The sequence below is a fragment of the Megalobrama amblycephala genome, linkage group LG7 (assembly GCF_018812025.1).
Source record: "Megalobrama amblycephala isolate DHTTF-2021 linkage group LG7, ASM1881202v1, whole genome shotgun sequence".
Taxonomy (NCBI): domain Eukaryota; kingdom Metazoa; phylum Chordata; class Actinopteri; order Cypriniformes; family Xenocyprididae; genus Megalobrama; species Megalobrama amblycephala.
The window spans coordinates 25494965-25516315 of NC_063050.1; the positions used below are offsets into that span (position 1 = coordinate 25494965).

The 21351-nt window shown below is 37.3% G+C and overlaps 1 protein-coding gene across 2 annotated transcripts in view; it reads right to left on the minus strand.

Moving 5' to 3' along the window:
• Positions 1-609: 609 nt before the first annotated feature.
• vegfc (vascular endothelial growth factor c) overlaps positions 610-21351 on the minus strand; it is a 42984-nt gene continuing 22242 nt past the window's right edge. For both annotated transcript variants that reach the window (XM_048196720.1, XM_048196719.1), the window contains exons 5-7: positions 10927-11030; positions 3379-3697; positions 610-1131 (exon numbers count right to left, since the gene is read on the minus strand). In XM_048196720.1, coding sequence (XP_048052677.1) covers positions 1017-1131; positions 3379-3697; positions 10927-11030 — 538 coding nt within the window. In that variant the 3' untranslated portion in view covers positions 610-1016. The remainder of the gene's footprint in view (positions 1132-3378; positions 3698-10926; positions 11031-21351) is intronic.

Here is a 21351-nt window from a genome sequence, read left to right on the forward strand (position 1 = left end):
ACAGTGAAAAATCACACGCACAACTTTTGGCAGACACAGACGCGAGGACTGGGATGGAAGCAGAGGTGATTTATTATATTTACAGTGTCAGGCTGAAACAGTGGGCCGATATCAAGTGGAGTTGGGCCAATCACATTGCTCCTATTTACAAATCCATTGAGGTTAAAAGTCCTAAAAGACCACTGATCTCCAAACTTAGAAGTTGTTCCACACACCACTTGTTCACTTTATACTGCTTTTACTTAAGGAGGCGGGTTGGATGTGACGTAAGTGGAATCCGTTCATCCAAGTGTACATTGTCACTCATGTAACTCTTATAGAACTGCATACATGTAGCACCAGTTTTCAGTTGTTAATAGTTCATATCCAGGTGTTTTTACTGTACATATCATGCTGTATTTCCCTGTTCAGAGTCTTCGATATGGTAGGTGACTTGCGTGATGGTTTTAGATTGTCAACGAGAATTTCTTTGCCGCCTTGCACTGTCAGTTTGATAGAGTTTATCTGGAATGATAGGTGCATATATTTGGTAGTCAAAACTGAATACATTTGAATCATGTGCAGTATTATTTCAATAAGATAGTCTAGCTTATAAATAAGTTAACAATATATAATACAACTTTATACTTTATTTTACGGGACTTAACATGATACAAAAATATTGATCACAGTGGGGTTTTTTTTCCTTTGCAGAGATTTGAAATGAATGCTATGAACAAGGGAGATTCAAAACATTTCATGGCAATAAATTATATAATCATTATCTGACAAATAAAGAATAGACAATTCAATTAAAACAATGAAAAAACATGGCTCCAGCCTTAGGAAATCTCTCTCAGTCCTTAATACCTCACCCCATACTTGATATGTGGGGTTGAATGTGGACATTTCTTGTCTCCCACTTAGTCCACATGACTAGCACATGTGAGTCAGATAAGCAGCAGCCGAACATTAGCACTGCTTCAAATGCCAGCGTGTCCATAAGCGTTCAGCGCTACCTGCACTGTTGGTAGTATTTAGTCCAGTCTCCCCCAGTATGTGGGTATACAGTGACACAGTTCCTCACTGAAATACTCATTATCCTTACATCTCCTTTTCCTGGAGTCTGCGTTACATGGCGGCCGGACACAACTAGCAATAAGAGAGGAAAAATTGGTATTACTTTCTTATATCATCACTGTATCATGTAAGTGCAGCAGTATTCAAATAATAAAAATCAAAAACAGAAATTGAAGAAACTATACTATAAATCTTTTACAAAATAAAGGCAGAAAGCTAAACATAAAAATAAACTGCATTGTAAAACAATATGGAATAACAAACATTCCTAAAACATTTCCACAAACGGTAACACTTTACAAAAAGGTTTCTATGAACAATACTTCTACATAATGTGATAATCTTAGTTAATGTTAATTTTAACATTTAATAATACATTTTTTGTAATAATAATGCACTGTGTACTAACATGAACAAACAATGAACAACTGTATTTTTTTTTTTTAAATAGTATTAACAAAGCTTAATAAAAGCAGAAAAAATATTGCTTATTAGCCAACAATGCATTAATGTATGTTAATAAATGTGACCTTATTGTAAAGTGCTACCCGATAACCTTTAGGCCCCCAACAATGAACATTTGTTTCCTGCTCTCACATATACAGCATAAATCAACTTAAATGGTACAGGTAATGGTACAGGGCCTTGGGGTCGGGAAACTACAATTAATAGAAATGTTTTGTCTCAGTTACACAGGTCAGATGGAAAGAGCATGAAAAATCACATTATACTAAACGTTTAGGTATTTATCTTGGAACTGGCTTAGTGACACACAATTATTTTCCCTTTTCCCCCCTGCTTTCTAAATATTATATATATATATAACACTGTTAAATCACTTAATTTATTTTTGCAGATTTTATCAAAAATAATGATGTGAAATTATTTAAATATTTTATTTAAATATCAAACTGAGTATTAAAACTAAAGAAAAAAAAAAAAAAAAAAAACTACCCTGCCATCATAATTCATATAGAAAAGTGTGGCAGTTTCATGCAGGAATGACTATTGTGATGAAAGGCCTTAATTCCCTTAATTCGTCAAAGTATTTGCTGTACATACATTAAATACATCAATATTTTTGCTATTCCACTTTGCAAAAAGCGATAACAACATTTAATATTTTATCTTTACACATGCTGACTAAACTTTAGTTAATCATGGATGTCACATAAGTATGGACAAACACAAATGCTTTTACTTCAAGCGTAATTGAAGAAAGAACTGGTGTGATGTAATTTCGAATAAAATCAGGCCAAAACAAAGTTTGTTTCTGGAATTCAAAACAGCTTGCCAAAGCGAACTTTACAGAAAAGTTTGCTCCAGTTGGTAAACACCTTTGAACTACCATTAGTCCTAGGTGATTACGTATTAGGTGGTTGTGGCTCTGATTCTCTGCCTTCTTTGAAGTGGAAATATTCTACGGTTCATTTCTGCTGTTCAGTCCATCGAGGTCAGGCACAAGTTAAAAACATGCTTTATAGTAGAAATTGAAGTTGTAATTCTAATTGAAAGCTGATTTTTCATGTATAATGCTGTAAAGCTTCTTGCTTTAAAATAATTTACTGTATTAAGTGGTATGTAAATAAACGTGATGTGGCTGCCGAATTGCAGAGCTTGTGCAAACATATGCACATAATCAGATGCTCTCTTAACTGCTTTGTTGTGTAGAGGAAAGTGCACAGCATATTTTTACATATAGGTGGCGTCGGGGTATTAGATGACAGTATATTGCTGCAAGGGTTTTTCAAACATCTTTTTACCCTTAAGCCAAGAACGGAAAAGAACTTCACAAGTTTATCTGGGCCTTTAGGGAGAACCAGCAACACAGCAAGATGGGCTCAACCAATGGTGCGAGTCTGGAGTCAGACTTTCTGTCTCCCCAATTGCTGATTAGTATGACGTAGGGCTGGGCGATATATTGCATGCGATTCTCACGCGCATTTCGTCAGTAAAGCCGGTTCCCTGATTACCGCTAAATCGCCATCACCTGCTTTCAAATGGAGCGCCATTTAACAGACAGAGCCGTAGTTCACTGATAAGCCACGCAATATCACGTTCATATCGCAGATGAATCGCCTTCAATAATGAACGCGATATTTGCGTGGCTTATCAGTGAACTACGGCTCTGTCTGTTAAATGGCGCTCCATTTGAAAGCAGGTGATGGCGATTTAGCGGTAATCAGGGAACCGGCTTTACTGACGAAATGCGCGTGAGAATCGCATGCAATATATCGCCCAGCCCTAGTATGACGACTCTGTCAGTATTGGAAAAGGCAATCATTTTACATTTGATAAATAACAGAAAACTTCCCTCACCTGCATGTGGCTGGTTGGAACCGCCTCCCTTTTAAGAAGCACTTGTTAGGAGACTCTGTGCATTCACATACGCATTTGGTGCGGTTTAGAGGCTGACTCCTAGGACACACCTTGGCACAGGTGCACTGGCAGGTGTCCTTGTTGAAGCTCTGCTGAGGCCCACAAGAGGAGGGCTGTGCTTTACATGCACACTGACAGGTATTCTTGTCCAGATAGCGGAGTGGTCCACAGCCTGCTGTTCTCAGCTCTTTTCGGCATACACACTGACAGGTCTCCTCATCCAGCTCTTTGTCGGGGCCGCAAAAGTCCTGCTCAATATCTGCAGATGGAGAGAAGAGAAATAAAAGAAGTTCTGTCATGACAACTCTCTGAAGATTTTTAGCATGGTAATGGATATGACAATGTTAATGTATTTGGTCTTGGTGGAATAGACTACACTGCTGCTGTTGCTGTTGATTATTGCTGTTGTCATGGGTGACATTTGACTCTCGAGACATTTGACTCAAGAGTTCTGCCGGTAAAGAAGTCTCAAACGCCAGTCAATTGTTCACTACAAAAACTGAAAGCAAAAACTGACCAAGCTTTCGCCATCTGACGCTGCATTAATGATGGATATTCTCTTATGCTGCATTCACACCGAACGCGTCTGGGGCGTCTGAGGCGTCTGATTTACATGTTAAGTCAATGTAAACGCGCGTCTAGGTGTCCTGCGGCGCGAATCAAGCGTCTAGCGTGGCGCAAATCGGCCGTTGACGCGCGAATGGCGCGGCGCGAATTGAGCGTTCACGCGGCTGACGCGCTAATTGAGCATCTGATGCCCAAACGCCCAAGTTGAAAAATCTGAACTTATGATGTGATCAGTGGTGGAAACCAGAACAAAGATGCCGCTGTGTGTGGCCACCCTGAGCTCTATGATGTGTCATTATATTTTTTATCGAGACAGGAATAAAAAGGACCTTGCCTGGAAGAGAATAAGCGAAGAAATCGGACAATCTGGTTAGTTCTAAAACTTTTTGCATGATTATAGCCGTTGATACTAGCCCACCTTCTAGCTAGCAAAAGTCGGCCGGCATAACCCAGTTAAATTGCCGCTACAGGTTTCCAACTGACGAGATTATGTGTTTATTCAGAGGATCTGTGCAGAAAGAGATGAAAGCCCCTCCCATGATGCGAATTCGCGTCTGAACACACTTTGTTTAGACACGCGAATTGAGCGAATTTTACGCGCGTCTGACTTCAAAATGTTCAAGCGTCCAACTAGACGCGTCTGGGGCGTCAAATTCGCTGTGTGAACGCAGCATTAGAGATGATGAGAGATGAATCCAATTTATTTTTTTAATATTTCTCTTGTGGCCCATAGTGGGAAAAAAAAAAATAAAAATTCCATATTTTCATGAATTGATTCAAAATCGGTTATGAGGGGGAGAGCTATGAAATTACTGTAATATTATTGAATTGTAATATTAATTTAATTTAATAATAAAAGTAGTCTAATAATAATAATAATAATAATAATAATAATAATAATAATTTATATGCCCTGCGTGCCCATCTGCTATACACCAGGTACGGCATCAAAGCGATTAACTGTTTTATCCAAATCCACACTAATGTCCCGTTCAATGTTCAGTAGCCAACTGCAATGTCTGAGGGTCTCTACTCTCTCATGGCGTTTCTCATGTGTGTTTTCAGTTGGCACAAGCAAGCAAATTTTCTTTCACACGATGCAATGTTCATTGGAACAGTCAAGAATAACAAAGAGGTTGCCAACGATTACTAGACTGTGGACTAGCTTTGATTCTCTGAAGAGTGAGTTTTGTTCAAGTGGATTTGGAACTCGCTCATGGCGCTCGCTGTCTGTGGAGGCCTGACTCAAGCCTAAAGTATCCTTCGGTCGTCCACATTCTGCGACGCTCTGTGCACTGTCCATGTGATGTAATTTTTGCCATTAAAAGGGTCCACGGATGTCTACACACCGGTTCACGTGCAGCTGAATTTCTGTGACTGCATGGACGGTGCACATACAACAGCGCATGTACCAGTGACTTAAGATGCTTGAAAATTCCACTAGAAGACCAAATGCTTCTTTCCCCACTCACAGCCAAAGGAGTATACTTTGATGTTGCTGCAGATGCAACATGAACCAATCAGCTTGTGCCATGTAATTTAGGTTGTAAATATCATCAGTTGTGTTAAGGACCCATCAGTCTGCGCCATCTAGAGTTTTATGACAGAACTAGGTATTTCTTATTTTACATTACAACTCATTTTTACATTTGTGAGGAAATCTTTGGTCAATTTTATGGAATGCCTGGCCAATTCCCAGAGCGTTACGCAAGTAAAGAACAATGTCCAGCATGCACATTTGTCAGACATGATAAACTGTTTAGCAATACAGTGTTTCTACCCAGCATTCCTTATGCTACCCCAAAAGGCCTAAACAGATGTTTTTCTTTACAACTCGAAGAAAACAAATTCGGTGGCTAATTCAGCTCTGCTACAGTATATTCCTTTCTTTCTTTTGGAGTATACAAAATGGCCTAAAACTTGACTGACGAGAGAGTCACTAGTGTTTGTGTTTGCTAATGATTAAACACAGAATGGCCACATTATAAAGAATCAACCTATGTTCAAAGAGTTTATAAACTGCCTAATAAACTTATTGTTAGCATGTTGTTGCTCCACATGCGCAGGGAATCTTGCAAAATGGACAAAATGATATGTCATTTAAACCAGAATGATTTTGAGTTGTCAAATGTATGGCATGTCAATGGTATTTTTGTAGTGTGGTTTGCTGTTGCAGTTTCAAGACATTTCTCTTGGGGAACTGCTCAGTTACGGTAAATAAAAACTATTTGGTTTTCACTGGAAAGGTACCATACTGGTCTGGTTTTGTTGCAGTGACCACATTTTTAAAACTCACAACATAGAGGGTTTTTTTTTTTGTTTTTTTCCAAATATGTCACTGTGGATTCAACTCGCATATATGATTTCAGAGAATGTATTCCCATTGAGAGATATGGGGTTTACCTCATTTACCATACTTGAGATTCGAGTCAGCATCCATATTGGTTAAAATAACATGGAGAGCACATTTATGCAGGTGTTGGGTTTACACAGCTGTTTCGAAACACTTTTAGGGTATTATTAGGCGGCTAAATGAGGTTGGATATATAATTTGGTTTATTGGACTTGAGCAGCTCAGATGCATTCACCTAAAAATGCATTTAAAAATACAACAAAAAACTGAAATTCATCATAGTAATTAATTGCTACCTGTTCGAACCTCTTGTATATAATGAAATTTTTTGTTTCTGAATAAAAATGCATTTTTGGGGGGGCAAAAAGTCGTAAATGTCTGGGTGAGAAAGAAAGAAAGAAAGAAAGAAAGAAAGAAAGAAAGAAAGAAAGAAAGAAAGAAAGAAAGAAAGAAAGAAAGAAAGAAAGAAAGAAAGAAAGAAAGAAAGAAAGAAAGAAAGAAAGAAAGAAAGAAAGAAACTATATTTTTAAAACATTTGTTGAAAATGTTTTTATAGTGGTTTCATATGAAAGAAAAAATATTGTTTTCTGCAAAAGGCTGCTTCATAAGCATCAAACAAAATCCAGCCAAAGTTGCACGCTCTGACAGCAATCAGTGTTTTTGCAATGGTGCTCTGTCATGGTCAAGCCACATAACTGCTCTCAAAGCATTTCAGCTATGTTTATGTGCCTCAAAGGACATACACAACAGACTTGGGGAGGAGATGGAAGAGAGAGAGAGAGAGAGAGATTACTGGAGACAAATTGACCTCTACACTTTATATCAGTATAGCATCAGTTCCTCTTATGTAACATGCCACTGCAGATGAGGAAGATCTTGCTACCTTTGAAGTGAGCATTTATATGTTCAAACATATGAAGTTACAAAACTGGAAAGAGATAAATCCGCAGTGCTTAGCTAGTAGTTAAAGTAATCTGATCTGCAAGATAATGTGCTTGCAGGGTGTACTATAAAGCTTTTCTGTCAAGGACTGAGCCAAGTAAAAGGTGATGTGGGACATTTCCATGAAGCAAGCAAAAAGAATAATAATCCCGACACATTCCTCTTAGTGTGTCTGCTTTAGCAAAGATACATTTCACCTGTGGTTCACTCCCTAACCGCTATAGTGGAGCTGAATGCAAATCTGTTATTCCACATCAGTATGACAGTCAACAAAATTGGCCAGCGTGCTATAGCGACATACACCAAATCAACCTGTCTTTTCAAATTTAATATGTGTGCAGCGGTTTGCACTCTCACATGCAATATATGTCTATTTTGGAAACTGTTATCTGCTCCTCTTAAGACTCGAGACTACATATTAGCCTTAGGGTATTCTGACTGCATAGCTTATGCATTCTTATGCTGTGTGCATAAACCGACCGACTGCTATATCCACCTCAGGTTTGACCTGTCACATTTACGAAGCGTATAGAAGACAAGTATGTCACTACCATTGCATTGAACCTGAATTACATCATGCTCCACTTGAACTAGTACTCTGGTTTGTGTGAGATTGAGAAATGTTTCCATTTTAACTGAGCACACTTTGCTGGGGATGTTTTTGTTTGGTTTAAATGATTGCTACAAAGTCAAGCACCTATTATGGCAGTTTTCCCTTCTATAGAAACTCAACCGTGTTTTTGTAGGCCTTGTTTTGTTGACACGTAGTCAAGGTTGATTGCTGAGTTTTGCTTTTCTGGGAACAATTTAGAGGTTTATTCTGTGATTGTGATCTGCTTTCATGACAAACTATTTCCTATATTCCATAATGGCACTGGCACAACTACCACCCGTTCATTCGTTTGTACTTTTGTTTATGTATTTTTTTTAAATTAATAAATAAATACATTACATATTAATAAATATATATTCATTTGTTGTTGTTTTTAATTTTTTTTTTTTTTTTTTTTTTGAATAAATGAATGAATGAATATATACATTAATTAAGTTACTGCATAAAAGTCCAAAGAAATGTGATAAATGAGCTGGTTTGCATTAGATATATACATTTTTTTTGTAAAGATTGCCGAAAACTGAAGGGGACTGGTATACCTGGGATTTACCCAAAATAAATTCTCTCGCAATTGTGGGTTATAAAGTTAAAATTGCATGATATAAAGTTGCAACTGCTTGTTTTCTCAGAATTGCGAGTTGATTCTGACTTTATAACACACAATCGCAATTCTGAGAAAAAAAGCATTTTTTCCCCCTGAGAACTGGACTTTATAACTTGCAATTGTGTTTATGTCTCACAATTCTGAGAAAGAAGTCAGAATTGCGAGATATAAACTCCCAATTGCAAGAAAAAAAAAGTCAGAATTGCGAGTTTATATCCTGCAATTGTGAGTTTATAACTCACAATTCTGACTTTATAACTCTCAAATGTGAGTTTAGGGCCCGGTTTCACAGACAGGGTTTAGCCTAAGTCAGGATTAGGCCTTAGTTCAATTAGGATATTTAAGTAACTTTTATAAACGTACCCTAGAAAAAAAAAACATTACTGGTGTGCATCTAGAGACAAAACAATGTCACTGACGTATTTTAAGATATGTCAGTACAAGTTACTTTCAGTTAAAACAGCTCAAACATGCATTTTAGTCTAGGACTAGCTTAAGCCTTGTCTGTGAAACTGGGGGTATAACTCGCAATTCTAAATTATAACTCACAGTTATGAGTTTATTTCTCTCAATTGTGAGTTTATATCTCGTGTGTTATAAAGTCGCAATTGCTTGTTATAAAGTCAGAATTGTGAGAAATAAACTTGCAATTCTGTGAGAAAAAAGTATTTTTTTCCCTCAGAATTGGGCTCACAATTGTGAGTTTATATCTCACAATTCGGACTTTTTCTCAGAACTGCATGATATAAACTCACAATTGTGGGTTATAAAGTAAAAATAGTGTGATATAAAGTCGCAATTGCATGTTATAAAATCAGAATTGAGAGATATAAACTCGCAATTCTGACTTTTTTCTTTTTATATAATTGCAATTCTGACTTAATAACATGCAACTGCAAGTTACAAAGTCACAATTGTGAGTTATAAAGTCAGAATTGTGAGAAATAAACTCGCAATTCTGAGAGAAAAAAAGTATTTTTCCCTCAGAATTGGACTTGCAATTGCAAGTTTATGTCTCACAATTCTGAGAAAAGTAATCAGTCTCGCAATTGCGAGAAAAAAAGTCAGAATTGCGAGTTTATTTCCTGCAATTTCCTGAGTTTATAACTTGCAATTCTGACTTTTTTTTCTCGCAAATGCGAGTTTGTATCTCGCAATTCTGAGAAACTTCGTTACAGAATTCTTTGTGGCATAGATTCAGAGATTTAGAGATTTTGGTCCATATTGACATGATAGTATCACGCATTTGCTGCAGACTTGTTGGCTGCACATCCATGATGCAAATCTCCCGTTCCACCACATCCAAAAGGAATGGATTGGATTGAGATCTAGTGACTGTGGAGGCAATTTGAGTATAGTGAACTCATTGTCATGTTCAAAAAAACACTTTGAGATGATTTGAGCTTTGTGACATGGTGCGTTATCCTGCTGGAAGTAGCCATCATAAGATGGGTACACTGTGGTCATAAAGGGATGGACATGGTCAGCAACACTTAGGTAGGTTGTGGTGTTTAAATTGGTACTAAGGGGCCCAAAGTGTGCCAAGAAAATATCCTCCACACCATTACACCACCAACAGCTGGAACCGTTGATCCAAGGCAGGATGGATCCATGCTATGTTGTTTTCACCAAATTCTGACCCTATCTGAATGTTACAGCAGAAATTAAGACTCAGACCAGGCATCGTTTTTCCAATCTTCTATTCTTTTGGTGAGCCTATGTGAATTGTAGGGTCAGTTTCCTCTTCTTTAGCTGACAGGACTGGCACCCGGTGTGGTCTTCTGCTGCTGTAGCCCATCTGCTTCATGGTTCAACATTCAGAGGTGCTCTTCTGCATACTTCGGTTGTAACAAGTGGTTATTTGAGTTACTGTTGCCTTTCTGTCAGCTCAAACTAGTCTGGCCATTTTCCTCTGATCTCTGGCATCAACAAGGGATTTTCACTCAAAGAACTGCCAATCGCTGGATATTTTCTCTTTTTCGGACCACTATCTGTAAACCCTAGAGATGGTTCTCAGCATATTAGCAGTTTCTGAAATACTCATTCCATCCCATGTGGCAACAACAAATATGCAATATACAAAGTCATTTAATTCTCCTTTCTTGCCTATTCTGATGCTCACTTTGAACTTCAGCAGATCATCTTGACCATGTCTACATGCCAAACTGCCATGTGATTGGCTGATTAGATATTTGCGCTAACAAGCAGTTGAACAGGTGTATCTAATAAAGTGGCTGCTGAGGGTGAAAGGGTGCTCCGTGGCATAAAGTCAACAAAAATTCTGTCATCAGTTCTGTCTCTTTTTGGGTCCCTCCTTTTTTTTGTTTCCCTTTCATACAGTCACATTTAGACACATATGCAAAACACAGCATTCATTATAAGGCTGTAAACATTTGCATTAGCACTTACCAGAATGTGGTTTTGAAAGAAGGGTGTCAGGCAGCGGCACACATCTGCATAAGCGATTACTCCAGCTGTGATTTTTTGGGCATGTTTTATTTGCCACATGACATCTGTGGAGGAAATAAGTGATTAGCAAGGAGACAGACGGTAGCGTGGGATTCCGAAAAATAAATAAATAAATCCACAATAAAAGGCAAACAGTTTCAATTCAACATGTGCTAACTCACATAAATATACAAAAAAATGAAGAAGTTGACTTAACCATTATAACTCAGAAACTGATATTTCATAGACACATCTCTTTTGATCACTGGGTGTGTGTCTTAACCTTGCTGCAAATGTTTGCGTTCATTGATTCAATAATAAAAAAGACCTACTTTCAAAGAGGACATGGAAGATGACCTCACTGTCTACATATATATATATATATATATATATATATATATATATATATATATATATATATATATATATATATATATATATATATATATATAAAGATATCAAGAATTATATTCTTGGTTTGGCATACAGTAACTCTGACAGAAGGAAGAAGGGGGTGATGCTATCAGAGTCCCTTGCTGTCCTGCTAACCAGTAGCACATGGTGTAGTTGGCATGGAGGTCATGTTGAATGAAGTATAATCCTTTAAATCATGAACAGAACTGGTCAGATTCTTTCAAATTGCTTATTCAGATGCCACAATACTGCAATACAGAACACTAAATATATTTGTTTTCCTTCAAAATGAAATATATAATATGTTCATAAGTAATAAATAAACTTATACAATGGTCTGTCTGAATACTCAATTCTGATTTCCAGCTACATGAAATTGCTATCAGGCAACGGAAACACAAACCAACACTATTTCCAACAGGAAGTTTTCATACAACCCAGTGCAATATCAATAACAAGACATGGGTGAATGACTCTCACATGATGTCTTTTACTTCATCTCACATTTTTGCCAGATGTGCCAGGATCTACTGCATGTAGAAGTGGGATTTGCCAGCAATAGGATACTTTCCGATACTCAGCTCCAAATATAGCTATTGTAATTCTTTCAGTCTTGTGCAATACACTAAGTATTGCAGATCATTTCTGCAATTCAGTGTGATTTCTTAATTTTTTAACTGCAAAAAGAATATGGAGTATGTGACTTTCTTTTGACATTTCTTAAAAAAACATTTTACATCAAGCTTTTTCTTTTTAAACACTTTTTTCCCCAAATTGAACAAACTTTAGAGTTAATGCATTTTGTAATAAATAAATAAATACTGCCTATTAGGAGGATTCAAACTAAAGTCACAGACTCGCACAAGCCCATCTTCTTGTCTGCTCCATTATCCATCTATCTTATCGTGGCCTCAGATTTTAAGTCCAGGCTGCAGCTACTGGGCAGTGAAATCATAGGCTTCACCCAAGATAAACTTTACTCTGGCTTCTCTTTTTTGAAGTGATATGAATCTACAAAATTGGAAAGAGTGTTACGCTAAGAGTGGGTCAACATTGGTGTGAAGAGTTGCTTTGCTTTTCCATTAAGTGTGGACTGCAAATCGTCTGGGATTTGAAATTGCCTGCAGGCAAGAAAAATGATATGGAGCAACCCATCGAGGAGAGTCCTTTTCTATTAAACTGTGTGAAGAGGTCATTTCTAAAGCCTCTTCAAATTTCAAGGCATCTTTGCCATTTGCATGAAAACTAATCAGTGTATATGCATATGGTTATTAACATCTGCAATACATTTATCCACAGCTGAAAGGCATCTATAAACTTCCACACTGTGGGGCCTAAAGAGATTTATTTTTTAATTACAACTCCATCTGTAGATTATTTGACTATCAAGTTGGGAGTCAAGCCATAAAACAGAGATTCTAGCATGCAATATTTTTTATTTATTATTAGCATATCGATTCATCTCAGAAACTGAAGCAAAGGTAATACTTTGTAGTAAAACTGCCACAATTCATATACAGTCCAATGAAACTGCAAGGTCAAGAGCAATGTTTTTCTTGACCCCTAGAAAGACTCCATCCCCTAAAAATGAATGCAATGGCTCACTATGAAGAGAAGATGGTCAAAATTCTTGAAAAACTACAAACAAAGAATGGTGTGTTTAAAATGGCTTTTTGTCATACTCAAAATCTAGTCGGTGAACATTTTCGGAATAGGGGACAGCAATGATAACTCACACTTGTTTTGGTTTGTCCCTACATATTAAGAAAACATTTAGCCTAAAGCTTTTTGCCTCAGACATCTTTGATGTGTCAGTTGTCTTTTTTTTTTTTTTTTTATTAAATTAAAAAGTCAATTAAATTATTAAATTCATTGAGTTGGATAGAATTAAGATAAAAGCACACAAAGGTTAAGGTTACATTCAGTGGAATATGTGATTAAATATAACAGTGATACAGCAAATGTAACACTAGTGAGAAGAGATAAAATCATCATTCAGTTTAAAATCATCATCAATATCCCAAATTGTTAAAGACAAATAAACTCCTGACTAATATTACTGAAACTGTCCGTATTTTGAGAGGAGGTGGATAATTGAATTGTGTACAAAACCAAATGTAGCTATATTGCACGTTAACATTGAACTTAGCCATTCACAAAGTCAAATTTAGACCTATAGACCCTCCTCTCTCCAAGTCTAACCTGAGGAAATACCAATCATGAACCAGTCCTCAGAGAGCACACATTTTTCTGAGAAAAAAAAAAAAGAAAAAAAAAAAAGTGGATGTGAACGATCAGTTTGGGGCCATTCTGTTCTGTATTTTCAAGCCCACTCTATTTATTACTTTGTCACCTCCCTCTCTCCCTCTTCTTCCCTAAACCGCTCTCTCTCTTCTCTCTGTTTTTGTGAGTTTAAGTGGCTCAGGCGTAATGTCAGGTCCCCAGGCAGATTTGGTCTCAGATTTATCCAGCGAAAAACCAGGCTCAGATGTGGGTTTCCTCTGTAGATCAGAGAGACACGAGACTTCACGGTCTGCCCTCAACCTTTGCACTAGAAGATATGTGTCTGTATGCAAGTGAGTGTGTGTGTTTGTGTGTTTAATGTTACACCCTGCTAAGAACTGACTCGGATGTAACAGCTCCAGTTACAGGTCCACTATCATTAACCTCCCTTGGCTAAAAGGTGAGAGGTCAGGACCAGTTAGTATGACCCAAGGCTGGATCAGGTCCAGAGAAGGACCATTCTCATGCATAGATCATCCCTCCTGTCTGGCTGTCCAAGAAATCACTGCTTTTCCATCTAGACAGCATGGGTGATATATTACCCATGTAGAACTGTATGTCAAAAAGGGTTTATTCACCCTGCACACAAGTCTGATTTGGTTTTCAGATCTGATCTTTAGGACTGACTGTCCACACTTTTAATTTTGAAAATGATGAAATCTGATCTGTTGGTTTTTAGTCAATATGCAGTGTATATGTCTCAGTTGTTAAGCATCAACACAGAAAATAACTATTATTTGGGGTTGCACCACTATGACATTTCTGGCTAATACTGATAAACTGATTTTCATATTATGGCTGATAACAATATATGGCCAATATTAAAATTCTACACTATTTTGTTGGCATAAATTAAGAATAAAACACTATATATTGATTATCTTAAATGTTAAAGGCACAATATGTAATTTTCGCCGCTAGAGGTCGCTTATTCAAAACAAAGGCGTGGAACGATGACGCCGTGAATGAACGTGGAATCGTGGGAGTTGCCTAAATGGCATGCAATTCATTTTAAAATATATGATGGGGAAAATGCTGTATTACTGTTACTGTGGCTATGTTAGCCACTTAACAAAATAGCATTGTTTCTGAGGCATGTACAAAAATGTTATACTCGCGGTAAATCAAGAAAACGACAGATTCAAACTATAAGACAAACCATGTTGAGCAATATAACAATGATTATTTTTTCTGACGATAAACGTATCCAACCAGTTGCTCACCTGTATAATAAAATGCATAATATATTAAAGCGCTTTTGGTGTTTCTATGGAAGTAAAACTGAAAATTGAGGTTAACGCTGATATGACATCATTGACAGGAGACGCAATAAAACAGTCCATGTCCTGGTTAAAATAGCTAATTTCTCTGGATTTAAACATTTTTGGAAACATTTGGGGTAATGTAAGTACACAAGTCAACAAAATATATAGGCCTAATATTGTTCTAATGGTTTTTTAGATATTTTAATCGAAAAATCTTACATATTGTGCCTTTAAAAATGAATTAAAGCATCACAGCTCTAAAAATATACAGTATGAAAAAAATGGATATTCATTTTGAAATTTGCAAAATATTTAACAGTGCTATAAAATTACGAAATTAAATAAGAATTAGATGATATAAAATATTGAAAATGTAAAAATAAGGGAAATGAGCATGTACATTTAAATATCCAATAATTCATTAATTACTAATATACAGTGCATGCATGTGGAAAGGGAACAGAGAACGGAAAACAGAAAACTAGCCTCGTGACCATCCTACAAGATGTAAGAGACAACATTGGCAACATGCAAAGATTTCAAAAATGTGGTTTGGACCTGGTGTCTAAAAAACTAAGTTTGTTTGTTGTTTTGACTGCAAACAACTAAATGAATTGGAGTCAAATACTCCAGAATATCAGAATATTGCCATCTGCCTGAAGGCATATAATGAAAACTGGAGTAAGCATTGAATATGCTTGTTTATGGCAACAAAAGCAACAGTAGATGTAACTGACACAAGTGTTAATATTGCCTATTGTGACAGAACAACAAGCTTTATGACACAACACATCATAACACCATTACATATTAGCCCAGTACGCATTCTAAACTTCAAACATACCATGCACACTATTCAAACAGATGTCGGCATGATTAGCGTTGTGAGTTGTTTACTTAGAAAAAGAGAAACAGGTTGCTGAATATCAGAACCGTGAAATAAAGCAAATTGCCGACTAGCCCCGAAATGGTTCAGTGCTAAACTACACATGTACATGGTTCTCAATGTGTATCCAATTACCATATGCTCAGTGGCATAAGACAACACATTCCTGAGAACAGAGGGGGAGATAAAAAGGACTTATGATATGGTCCACGCGAGGTGGTGCACTTGCACCTTGCGTAACGCAAAACAGACGAGTCCATTTAGTCTAGCAAGGTGTCAGGAAGATAATATATAGGCTAGGATAACTTAGAGAGCATGTTTCTAATATGAAAACACTGTCGTACATGTCCCTAGGCCGTATTGAGACAAATCCACATTCCCACCTCTACAGTAATTCAAGTGCCTGGTCAGTAAAGCCCATATGTTGTTTGTTACACAGAGCTGATTCTTTCTTTGCTGGGGGCTGTATGAAAAGGTCTGCAGCTCAACTGATTTACATTTAAAAGGCTAAAGAGGTTATAAATATCCATTTTCCATATGTTAATGCAAACTGTGCTACAAGGGATAGTCAGCCTGCCCTTTGAATCACATTAAGATGCCAAAATCAAGGTCGGCTGTTCAAACAAACACGTATTTCACAACCTCTTCATTCTGTTTCTCAATGCTCAAAACACTACTTATCATACCTACAATAATGGACTGCTAAACATTCCAGTAATACAAACTGTGCAAGAGATTGAAATCAGTGGTGTAATCAAGAGATATTTACAACAGTATAGCAGTAAGTGGTGTGCAGTTAATAGAAAACAGTATTAACGTGAGTGAAATACGTTGTTGCATCTAAATTAATGGGCTAATATGCGGCATTGCTTGCTTTGCAACTGTAAACAGCCTACAGTTGAGTCAGGTTACACTGTGTTAAAACTAAAATTCCTTTGTAATCGATGGAGTGGTTTACATTGCAAGAGCTTTTCTACAAAGCAGTATAGAAGGTATAGAAGACTACAGGGATTGAAGTTGTATACTATACACATTAACAGAATAATTGAATAATTGGATGGTGTGTTGCAGTTCCCTCCAAACTGACTATGTATAAACCACAACTACGTATTCATTCATTCTTTGTGTGTTAAGTTATTTCTAGAGAAGTTGTTAAATAAGAACCAAGCAGTTTACGAGAAAGACTGGAAAAACAATAGTAAAATCTTGATGAAAAACACATATACACAGACATATTGGCATGTAAAGAGCATCTGGGGGTCAAAAGTCATTAGGTAACAGTCTGAGATGCGATGTCTGAATGTTTCTCCTCATGGAGAGTCTCTACCTTCCTAACATAGTGAGTCATCACCTCCCAAACAATACAGAGTGAGAGAAAGTGAAACGCAACAACGAGCCAACTGCTGATAATCACTACCAGCCCTCTGCCATTTCATTGCACAAGCGTTGATAACACCAATAGCGTTTTATGCTATGTTACACTCTAGACCACACATCTGAGGTTAAACGTGTATGTTTTTCTCCTTCACAACAAACAGCGGGAACGGTGAGACTTTGTTAACACCTTGAGGTCCAAAGCCGGGTGCTTTAAGCGGACCACCCTGCGTTATCCCTCCTGGTGGCACAGACTGCCCTTGTCTTTATCAGATGGCACAAGCTTGGGCAGGATTTTTCCAAATGTAAGATTAGAATCAAGCTAAAAGCATTCAAAATTGACCTGGAGTGATCTTGAATTAATCTGGCCTTGGAGTCAGATTAAATAAAAACTTCTCTTATTCAAGAAGAATTCAGAAAGCACACTATGAAACACAGACCAAAGCAAGTCCACAACATGGGTGTTGACCTTTACAGCTATAAATAATTAAAAACAGTGTATAAGACAGACTGTGTGCAAATGACGTCAGCTGAAGGTAAAGCTGAACACTCAGTCTCTAAAAAGTGACATCCTCACATGCGCAGATGTTAGGCTGTCCCCACTTGCGTGAAAGCACGAGAGGAATGAGGAGATGAAGCCTCAGTGTGTCCAGGAAACCAAAACAACATATAACACACTTCCACAGTGCAGGTCGCCCTAGGAACACATCTGCTTTTTCTTAAGCAAGGCCTGGCTGTGCAGGACCTTGTGGGGGGATGATGCCTCTTTCCTTTTCACTCCCCTACAGCAAATCACTTTGACAGGGGATGGCTTAAGAAAAAACAGCGCTGAAACACATAACAATAAACAGTTCTTTTCTCCAGTTCTTCACTGAGGGACTCATGAGTTGCTTTTTATCATTTACATGGTTTGATTTGACATGCAAACATTTTAGATAAACAATTAAAGGTTTAGTTCACCCAAAAATTTTAATCCTGTCATTTCATTAGTCACCCTCATGCCACTCCAAACTCTCGATATTTTCGTCCACCTCATGCAGAGCACATTAGATATGGTGAACGGAAGATCAAACATCCTTGGTTGATGTGCGAGAATTAGTAGTGTTTGTTCTTGCAAGTCAAGCATGGTTGAGCTTCCTATCCATGTTTGATGTGCATTGATCAGTGTTGATTAATGTGAATAAAAGCCTAAATTAAAGGTGCCCTCGAACGTTTTTTTACAAGATGTAATATAAGTCTAAGGTGTCCCCTGAATGTGTCTGTGAAGTTTCAGCTCAAAATACCCCATAGATTTTTTTTTATTAATTTTTTTAACTGCCTATTTTGGGACATCATTAAATATGAGCCGATTAATGCTGCTGCCCCTTTACTTCTCGTGCTCTCCGCCCATGGAGCTCGCGCTTGCCTTAAACAGTGCATAAACAAAGTTTACACAGCTAATATAACCATCAAATGGATCTTTACAAAGTGTTCGTCATGCATGCGTCAGATTATGTGAGTATTGTATACTGTTATATTGTTTACATTTGATTCTGAATGAGTTTGAGGCTATGCTCCATGGCTAACGGCTAATGCTACACTGTTGGAGAGATTTATAAAGAATGAAGTTGTGTTTATGAATTATACAGACTGCAAGTGTTCAATAATGAAAATAGCGACGGCTCTTGTCTCCGTGAATACAGTAAGAAACGATGGTAACTTTAACCACATTTAACAGTACATTAGCAACATGGTAACGAAACATTTAGAAAGACAGTTCACAAATATCACTAAAAATATCATGTTATCATGGATCATGTCAGTTATTATTGCTCCATCTGCCATTTTTTGCTATTGTTCTTGCTTGCTTACCTAGTCTGATGATTCGGCTGTGCTGCTCCAGATGTTAATGCCTGCCCTTGTGTAATGCCTTTCATAATGTTGGGAACATGGGCTGGCATATGCAAATATTGGGGGCGTACACCCTGACTGTTACGTGACAGTCGGTGTTATGTTGAGATTCGCCTGTTCTTCGGAGGTCTTTTAAACAAATGAGATTTATATAAGGAGGAGGAAACAATGGAGTTTGAGACTCAATGTATGTCATTTCCATGTACTGAACTCTTGTTATTTGACTATGCCAAGATAAATTCAATTTTTCATTCGAGGGCACCTTTAAATCTTTTCATTTTATAAAGTGATTGTGTCTCTCCAGAAGACTTAGATTAAACTGCTCGATTCATGGATTACTTTTACTATGTCTTTGTGAACATTTTGAAGCATCAACGTTTTGGTGAAATTGACTTTCAAAGGAGGACAGAAATATCTCAGGATTCATTGAACTTCATTTGTATTTTGAAGATGAACAAGTGTCTCATGGGTTTGAAACCACATGAGGTTGAGTACGTGAAAGGATTTTCAATTTTAGGTGAACTATCCCTTTTAACACTTTGATTTATGGAAGCAGTTTGTTGTGAAGCAAAATGCTTGAAATTCTCAAGACATCTGTAGACACCACACTGCAAAACCGAACAGTGTAATTAATTAAATGAAATGAGTTCATTTCACTCAAATAATAATGAAAGTTCATTGAATTTAATATGAAAAAGTTGCATGAACTCAAAATTAGATTTGAGTAAGCTTAACTTAATATGATTGAGTTGCAGCAGATTTTTAATTATCAGCATGCTTTGCGTCAGGCTGTATAAGGAAAACATATGTTAAAAATTAACATAGGGAGAAATAAGTTATTATTAAGGGATTTACAGGGGGTTCTGTTATGTTAGTTTTGTAGGGTTTTGTACCACTGTGGTGAAGAGCAGAGCCTGTGGTTAGGTTGAGGATGGGCTGCAAAACTTTTAAGAACACATATACTGTATGTTGTTTGATTATATACATGCAAGTATATAATGACAGTCTTTTTGATTGTTATAATAGCATATGTTACTTGCTATCTAACCTTTATCCAAGATCTGAATGTGATGTTTATGTAAATATACTGCATCTAATTGACATTATGATGAGTTGGGCGAGGCTGAGAACTGTGGGAGTGAAGGGATGCCGGTGACGTGATTGTTAATGAGAGACACCTGTGCACCACACTGTCCTTGCTCCGCTTCCACGGCTCTCGGCCTCACCCCACTTGTCACAAAAATGTTAAGTTCTACTAACTTAAAAAATCAGTTAGTTTACTTAAATGTTTCGAGGTAATAAGTTTCCTCAAATGTTTTGAACTTATTGAGTTTTACAGTGCATGATGTTCGTTAGTTATAATGAAGTTACTTTAGCTCAACTGGTATAACAGTGCAGGAAATGCTCATTTTTGTCTTGAATACACTATGCAGCACCAAATATACAATGCAAATTACTAACCAGCATTAAAAGACAAGTAAAAGTTGTTGACTAGTTCATCTAGTTTCATTACTGACATAATGCCGTTCTCGTTTGAGAGACACATCTGACGGAGTGTTCTGAAAAACAAAGTCATTAAACGTTCAATGGCAGCACCGCACTGTATGTGTAAAGGCTGATTTTCAAAGAATGTCACTCTCTCTGCCTTTCCCAAAACAGCCAACATCTCTGTGATGCTTTCTTCTCCTGTTTGCAAACAGATCTCTGAGCAATGGCGTAACGTACTGGCTTCCAATGCCACACATGTGGGATCGATACGTTTCCTCCACACGGAAAGAGCAGGAGCTGTTTTTGCACACAAAGCGTACATTACTAACAAGTCTTTTTCACTCTTTTCTCTCCTTTCCTCTGCGTACACATGCCAGTGAGTCACTGTTTAGCATGTTGACTTCTGTCACGAACAGGAGATTGGGCTAATCCTTCATTCTGTGAGGGGATAAAATGATAAACATTTACACAAAGTATGCGAGGGAACAACGCAGGGTTGAAAACAGGGGCTGTGCTTCATTCTAAAAAAAAAAAAATGACTGATAGAAAACAGACTCAGGGTTCCCATTCTATTTAAGACAGTATTTTGCAACTCATTTCCAGGATGTTTTATGAGATCAACACCTGTAATGTTTATGCAAAAACACACTAGAGGTCGAGCTACATTATGGTTACTGGCATGCAAAAACATGACCATAGCACAGCCATGCCAATAACCACGATTTAGCACAAACTACAGTGTGTTATTGCTTTTGTACAACAGCATTAAAGGGATAGTTCACCCAA